Source organism: Mirounga leonina, unplaced genomic scaffold (genome assembly GCF_011800145.1).
Source record: "Mirounga leonina isolate KUSES-001 unplaced genomic scaffold, KU_Mleo_1.0 Mir_94, whole genome shotgun sequence".
In the NCBI taxonomy this organism is placed as follows: domain Eukaryota; kingdom Metazoa; phylum Chordata; class Mammalia; order Carnivora; family Phocidae; genus Mirounga; species Mirounga leonina.
The window spans coordinates 44,611,279-44,619,521 of record NW_023270855.1 but is presented as its reverse complement, the minus strand read 5'-3'; the positions used below and the strand labels follow the sequence as shown (position 1 = coordinate 44,619,521).

At 50.4% G+C, this 8,243-nt stretch overlaps 1 protein-coding gene across 1 annotated transcript in view; it reads right to left on the bottom strand.

Annotated features, from left to right (window-relative positions):
* Positions 1 to 398: 398 nt before the first annotated feature.
* Positions 399 to 8,243, bottom strand: part of CDCP1 (CUB domain containing protein 1) — a 60,014-nt gene continuing 52,169 nt past the window's right edge. Inside the window, exons 8-9 of the mRNA XM_034997213.1 lie at positions 5,861 to 5,948; positions 399 to 3,847 (exon numbers count right to left, since the gene is read on the bottom strand). Coding sequence (XP_034853104.1) covers positions 3,430 to 3,847; positions 5,861 to 5,948 — 506 coding nt within the window. The 3' untranslated portion in view covers positions 399 to 3,429. The remainder of the gene's footprint in view (positions 3,848 to 5,860; positions 5,949 to 8,243) is intronic.

The following is an 8,243-nucleotide window of genomic DNA, read 5'->3' as shown; positions in this document are numbered from 1 at the left end:
TAGAATGGTCCAAGGGAGAAAGAATCAGAGCTCCTGGCCGGCGGCTAGTATTGACTCACCAGCTGGGTGATGCCACCATCTTGAAAGGAGAGTCCAGTTGAGGTCCCCAGAGAGGTAAGCCATCCCTGATGAGTTCTACTCAGATTTGTGAGCAAAATAAAGACTGTTCCTAGGTTACCAGTGTGGGGTGGTTTGTTATGCAACAATATCCTATCTCCTCGGTGCACTTGGGTCTCTTCTCCAAGGGCAAGGTGAACGGTGGGGGGCCCTTTGGAGCGTCCCTCTCCCCCCAGCCTCCCTTTCCTTCTGTTCTGGTGGTCGGTGACCCTCACGGGGCTTAGGGCTCCATGTCAGTCAATGGCAATGGTGGCCCAAGACCTCTAGGGGGGTATCGGGAGTGGTCAGAGAGAGGCAGCCCAAAGCCTGGCATCTGGTACCATAAACACACAGAAAAGACAAACATCTACTGAGCCCCTGCTGAGCCTGTCATGATAAACTGGGGGATCTGGGCCTCAGCTGAACCAGGGGACAAATAGCCAAATCATTTAAACAACTCGATGTCCATTTTTCTTTCCTGTACATTCGTTTATTTAAAAAAGTGTAGGAAATGAATAAAATGGTACCTAAAAATTATCTACAACGAAATAAATTATTCCCAGTTATGCATTGCAGATCCACACAAACCAGTCCTCTAACCTTGACCAAGGTTACATTCTCCAAGGACTTATATGCTTCCCCCCTCCGACTCTTCCTGAGGCTTTTCCCTCCTGTGTGAAGGGACTACAGCATTAAGCCCCGTCCTGTATGAGCTGGGCTTCCCCACAAGCATGGCGGACGGGTGTGGAGGCAGCCCAGGCGTCCGCAGACCCAGCGGCAGGGCACACAGTAGGGCGTCAGCAAATGTGTCCAAGAGGTTTCCAGTGGCCCTGACGTATTTTACCTAAGTGGGGTCTGGGTTTTAAAGAAAAGAGTCAGAGGTATGTTGGGCTGGCACCTCCAGGAGGCATAGCTTCAGAAAACATTAAATTCGCCTGAGGTCTCAGGAAGATGGCAACTGGGCCTGGAGTTTGGAGCTCTCGGTTAAAAGCAAATGGCCCCATGGGGCCCTTGTAAGTAAGGGCGGAGCGTGTGACAATAACCAGGCCAAGGGTGGCCTGCCATGCTCCGTGGCCGTGGGAGGCAGAGCACCGAGGCCAGGGCTCCAGGGTTGATTTTAAGTCATGATACAATGGCAGTTGGGGGGAGGAAGCCCCAGCCCTCTGGCCCTTCATGGGGAGGGGGTCAAGAGTCCGAAGGTAACTGGGCAGGAGCCCGCCTTTTACAAGGGAAAGGTGCCAGGGGCCGCACCCAGGGTGTCAGCCAAACAACAAACCCTTCCTTCTGGAAAGAGTTCAAGAGGCCTTGGAATACACACCATTTAGGAGATTGCAAAACTCCTTTTCATGGAGGCAAAGTAGCACATGCAAGCAAGTCTAGGCAGTGCGTTTCCAAGGTGAATTCACTGAACACAGTGAAGCACATTTATTTTTTAAAGGAGGTTTGGCCACAGAAACATTGACGTTTGGACCGTGCTGACAAGCCAGAACAGGATCCCTCTCCTCCCAGAAGAGATCAGGGCCCACAGAGGCAAACGCTCCCGCGAGCGGGAGCTGGGCTGATCATTAATATAAATGAGGGATGTGGGCCGTGTATGAGAAAAAACCTTCATGAAACACACACCAGCCTTGAGGCCCATTTTCTCCTTTGATAAGAGACACATATGGGTCCTAAACTTTCCATTTCATTATGAACAAAGCAACCCCCCGGGGGTGGGGCAGGGGCACTGATCAGCAGCCACAGACGCTCAGCATCAGTGAGGGAGGCGAGAGGGAGTGGTGAAGACTGGGGTGAACTGGGGAACCAGGCACCCCACCAGCTGCCGCCAGGTGACAGTGAGCCCCAGAAATGGCCAGATCTCCTGATCTGGATTTTTATGCAAAAATTGTATAATTTTAAATATTAGTAACAAATTCTTCAAAAAGATTCTGCAGGCCAAACAAAACACACCTGCGGGCTGGGTCGTTTCCCAGTCTCTCTTGCAGTGGCAGGGAGGTGTGATAGCCAGAATCATGGGTCCCCAAAGATGTCCATGTCCTGATCCCCCAGAACCTGAGGCTGTGTTACCTTACGTGGCAAAAGGGACTTTTCAGTGTGATTAAATTACAGATCCGGAGATGGGGAGATTTTCCTGGATTATTTGAGTGGGTGGGCTTTATAAGTGAAAGGTCCATATAAGGCAAAGAAGGAAGGACGTGCATCAATGTCACGTGGCAGCGTGGGCGACTCCGTGTATGACCAGCCAACCGAGGCATGGAGTGTGAGCAGCCCCTAAAAGCTTGAAAAGGCAAGGAAACCAATTCTGCCCTAGAGCCTCCAGAAGGAGCGTAGCTCTGCTGACTCCCCGATTTTAGCCCAGGGAGACCCACTTTGCCCTTCTGCTCTCCAGAACCATAAGAAATCTATGTTATGTTGAGCCTCCATGTTTGAGGTAATTGGTTACAGTAGCAACAAGGAGCTAACATGGTGGCCATTCTCTGGCATATTTTTAGACATTGCTAGAGGTTGAAAATACTCTCTAGATTTCTCGTTAAATGCCAAAGTATTGTTGGAGCGGGGACAGCCACACAGCAATTCAAGGAAATTTTTCTTACTTCTAGGACTCAAGATAAATCTGTGCGGTGGGATAACCACACGCAGAGCAAGAGAACCAGGAAGTCGCTTATCAATGCCCTCAAACAGACACACCCTGTTTTGGCTGGACAGACTGCAAGTTATTCCCACCTTCCAGGGGACAGGCACATGTTTATCTAGTGGTCGGTAGAAGTCAAAACCCAGCCATCCAACCAGTTCGCATGAGTTGTCACCATGTCAGGTAAAAAGAGCTACGTGGTTATGCATTTGACTCCTTAAATATACAGGACCACCAAATAAATAATAATAATAATAAGGCACATTATCATTTTCATCCAGGGGGCTCCAGTGGGAGCAGGGACCTTGGATGGGCTCCGAGGGATTGGAATTGTTGCCCTGAAGAGGTCCAAATCCAAATCCAAATCCAAATCCAAATCCAAATCCAAATCCAAATCCAAATCCAGAGCTTGTTGCAACCTTGTACGTGGTGACTCACGGCCCTCCTCTCTCATTATGGGCTGGTTTACAACCCAACCCGAGTTTAGAAGGACATGAACTGTGACGATTGTATCCAGGTCAGAATTCATCACTTTCAACATCCCATGATTGGAATGAGTCCACTTGGAAATCAGAGGTCGGTGGTGTCTTGAAAAACCTCCTGCCATTCCTTCCATATAATTCCTCTTTAGGATTTCTGCTTGAGACCCCTAAAGGGTGTCTCAATGCCCTGTTTTAGGCAGTCTTTGGAATGGGTCCAAGTTACTCCCCAGGCTCCTCTGGCTCATGGGTGTCCAGCAAGGGAACGTCTGTGCTCCCATTGTTGGGGTGGGAGAAGGTATATGGTTCGGTCTCAGACTCAGCGGGGAAGCCAGGGGATGGCTCATCTGTGGTCAGCTTTGCAGTCGGGGCCCTGGAGCATATGGGGGGTGGGGAGGGGGGGCAGTCTCCTGTGGGGCCCTGGAAGGGCCGGTAGGTGTCCACCTCTGGCTGCAGGAAGGAGCCGTTGGAATCCTGTAGCAGATGCCCATACACCATGGTGTCATCGATGACATCGTACACGTGGGAATCACTGTCCTTTCGTCCTTTCTGACACTTTTTTGGCTGCATCGGCATCTGGGTGTTGATGTTGCCATTGTAGATGCCTACAGGTGGGCCTTTGTTTTTCTTCTTTTTCCTACTGAGAGAAGGGGAACAAGACAGAGTCAGGAAGAGCAGGATCTTAGCTGCGCTCCATTGGCATAGCCCTACAGGAACTGGGGCACTTTGGGTTTCTCGCATGTCTCCCCCAAGTCCCTCAAATCCCTTAGCCCTTGGAACTGAAACTACTGTCCTCTGGGAGCATTTAGAAGGGACCAGCTTCTGTCTCCAGTCTTCACAGTGGATGCAGGGTATCCAGGGGTGGGAACAGCTGACAACCAGCCCCTCTTTCCTACAAGAAAGGGTGCTGCCCCAGCCCGACCACATCCAGTGTGGTCATCCCCCACTAATGCTCTAGGATGCAGTCTTTCCCCTAGCTAATGCTTCATCCCTCTTTTGCATGGGTAGAAGCTCTGGCCATCTGGATTCTAAGTGATGTAACAGAGGAGACTCGGAATGAGAGGCTATATCTTAGTTTGGAGTTGGGGACAGTGGGACTCAGTATTAGCGGAGGTATCCGGTCCCTTCAAGCAGTAGCCTGCATAAGGGGAACAGCCTGCATAAAGGGACAGAACTCAAAAGACGACGGCATTCAGGCTGGGGCACGCCAGAGCTCCTCAATAACACCATGAACCTTTGCTTTGTAATGTTCTTTGGTACTTGGGTGTGGACGGGCATTAGCACTCTCCGCTGAGGAAAACAAAGCTTCGCCCTCCATCTCCATGAGCCAAAAGCAGGGGATGCTGGTTTCTTAGCTGACCAGTGATTCAAATGGAGGACATTAGTTCAATTAACATAATGGACCCTATATTGCACAGGCTGACAGCTCCCTAATTGTGGACAGGCTTCTTGTCCTTTTCTGAGATAAAAATAATGTAGTCCATTTAGCTTGTAACACTGAGTCTCTGGCTGGGGTGATGGGTTCCAAAGGCTCCTGCCTGAAGCCCTGAGATGGATGCCCCTCCTTTGTGCTCCATGGAGCCTTGACTGTCTCCACCAGTGTTCTTCTCAGGCCAGAACCGGGGCAGTTTAGAGATGGAGGCAAGAAGTGGACCCTCCCCTTGCCCGGTTCCCTGCCGATGAGGAAGAAGGGACCCGGTGTTAACACTGTGCTTTCTGATCTGGGTGGCAGAGACTGCACCCCAGACAAGAAAGTTTCCTAGAGAAACCATAAAATGATAATTTGTTGAAAGAAGTCCTTTCCCCCTGTGTGGTATGTATACAATTCCATTTCACGGAGAAGAGGCTTTTCCCTGGACCTGCCTCGGGCAGCCCCTTCCTCATCAGTGGAGACATTTCTAGACAGTCTCACTGTGGGTCGGGAAGTTTGGTTGTTTGCTCACGGCCCCAGTTAATAATAAAAAAGAAAAAATTCTCTTTAGCTTGTTGCAAGGTTGAATGGCGCTAAGGAAAGCAATTTCCTTCTCCCTCATGGCTTTAATCAGAAATACGCGCAGAATTGATAAAATCTGGTGGCGCCCCTATTCTGTCTCAAAAGGTCAATGCTCTGCCTTCATAAAACAGCAGCTCTCATCCTGAGGGGATGGAAGGTGAGATGAGTCAGGTAACTGGGTCTTCCTTCCTTTCGCCCACAGGGCTCGCTTTTTGGTGCCTGTCTGGAGTCCAATAAACAAGTGCAAAAATTTAAGAAACCGGAGAACCAGCTGGGGTGGCATGCGTTCACTCTCCAAGTGACAGAGGACGCAGGCTCAGACCCCTGGCCTGGGGTGGGGGTGGGGGGGTTCTGACGTGAGCATTTTCCTGCTAAGATCATCCCTGGGATGACCACCATCTAATGGGCAGACAGTAAATGATTGCCAGGGGACTCGTGCTGAGACAGCTGCGTAAAAACCGCAGGCTAACATGTCACCAGCTGTGTCTTCTGTCCCCCCTCCCCCCCAGCATAACTCACATCTGGCAATATTATTTAATACCCATCCCTGGGAGAGGAATGGGAAGCAAGAAAAGAAGTGAGTAATTAACGACAGCTCTGGTCTGTGTGACCTAAGGAGGTGTCAGATCGGCGGAAGACAGTTTGAGAAATTCCACCTACTTCTTTTTCACAAAGCAAATGATGAGTCCAAGGGCAAACAGCAGTAAGGCGCCACCTCCCACGACCACGATGATGATGACAGTCAGGTCTGTGAGCAGAGACACGAGGGAGAGGGATGAGGAGACACGGGGGTGGTCAGGCGGACGATGAACTGGGGCAGACAGTCTCCAGAGATGGCCGCCATCCATCCCTTCCCTCCCCAGACACACATGCTGCTCCTCACATCAAGAGGAGCCTATTTCCCTTCTTCTTCACTCTTCTTGACTTGCCGATACTGGGGCCTTTTAGAGGCCTGGTAACTTCTTGTACTTTCTGTCTGAGGGGCAGCGAGTCAGTCAGCGTGTAAGAAGGTTGCCCATCCTGAGGCCGCCATGCTGTGAGGAAGCCCAAGCCAACCACGTGGAGACTCCGTGAGGAAAACGGACCCAGGAACCCGGCTGAAAGTACCAAGGCTGCAGATGACCCATCCCTGCCACCCCCGAGCTGTTTGAGGCATCTGGTGGCAGCCCCAGATATCTGAGAGCAGAGAAGAACCATGTGGCTGTGTCCTATCCAAATACCTGACCGACAGAATTGTGAGCAAGCAAAATGGTTGTTGTCTAAACTACTGAATCTTGGGGCTATTTGTTAGGCGGTGACAGAGAAGTGAAACAAACTGCAGGCCCTACCAGATCCCCTCCAAAGGCTACTCTGGGCCCACCGTGGGGTGTGTGCATCCAGGCACCATGGCCTACATGGGAGAAAGGGGCAGAGGGCTGTAGGGGAAAGCAGGGCGGCAAAGTCAGAAGTGAGGGCACTAAGGACAGGGTTGTTTCATCTGTGCTGTCCTTTTCCTACAGTTGTACAAAGGACAAAGGAAATAAACCAGACAGGGAGCCCTGCACCAAACAGGGATTTAGAAGTTCTTGCTTGTTTGGGGCACCTGGGTGGTTCAGTTGTTAACGGCTCAGGTCATGATCCCAGGCTCCTGGGATCGAGCCCCACATCAGGCTCCCTGCTCGGCGGGAAGCCTGCTTCTTCCTCTCCTGCTCTCCCTGCATGTGTTCCCTCTCTCACTGTGTCTCTATCTGTCACATAAATAAATAAAATCTTAAAAAAATTTATTTATTTATTTATTTGATAGAGCGAGAGCACAAGCAGGGGCAACAGTAGAGGCAGAGGGAGAAGCAGGCTTCCCGCCGAGCAGGGAGCCCGATGAGGGGCTCGATCCCAAGACCCCGTGATCATGACCTGAGCCGTAGGCAGACGCTTAACCATCTGAGCCACCCAGGTGCCCCAAATAAATAAAACCTTAAAAAAAAAGTTCTTGCTTGTTCAACAAGAAAACAAAAGGAGAAGTTAAGAGAGAGGTCAAAATAGAAATAAATGGGATACTTAGTTGGCTCAGTTGGAGGAGTGTGTGGCTCTTGATCTTGGGATCATGAGTTCGAGCCCCACGCTGGGTATAGAGATTGCTTAAATAAAGAAATAAAACTTAAAAAAAAAGTAGAAATAAATGCCAGAAAATGAACGTAAGAGAGTCAGAAAACCCAGGAGCTAACCTGAGAGTATGGGAGAGCTTCTCCCTTACGGCTTTTGGTTTGCATCACTTCTCTTGCTGCTAACCAGTTGTGTGGCCTTGGGGTGGACGTGCAGTCTCTCTGACCGCCAGAAAGGGAAGGGGCCTGGAGAAACGATCTCCACTGTCCCTTCTGGTTCTAACACTCTGTGGTGTTCTGTGATTATCTTGGAATAAAGGCAAATGTGGCCCCACCACGATTGCGGTGCCACAAACGCATTTCCTCACTGGAGACTCTTGGGCGGATCCTGCAACTTGGAGCACAAGGCCTGCCGCTGAGGGCATGTCATGGATTCCCGTGTTTCACTGGACTCAGTAAAAAGTGCCAGCACCAAGGGGTGCCCGGGTGGCTCAGCTGCTTGAGCGTCTGACTCTTGATTTTGGCTCAGGTCATGATCTTGGAAGGTCATGAGATCAAGCCCTGTATTGGGCTCTGCACTTTTAGCACAGAGTCCGCTTGAGATCCTCTCTCCTCTCCCTCTCCCTCTGCCCTCCCCCTGCTTGTGCACGCCCGCGCACGCTCTCTCTCTCTAAAATAAATAAAATCTTAAAAAATGCCAGTACCAAGTTCTGTGTCACACTTTCCAGGTCCCCACATTTGAACCCCCAACACTTGAATTCCCAATGATACTTCTGTGAGGTAGTTATTACCATCTACCCTCTAAGATGAGGAAGGTTAAGGGAGTGAAGAGCCTACCCCTATGCCAGAGAGAGATTTTTTTTTTTTTAAGATTTTATTTATTTATTTGAGAGAGAGAGAATGAGAGACAGAGAGCATGAGAGGGAGGAGGGTCAGAGGGAGAAGCAGACTCCCTGCTGAGCAGG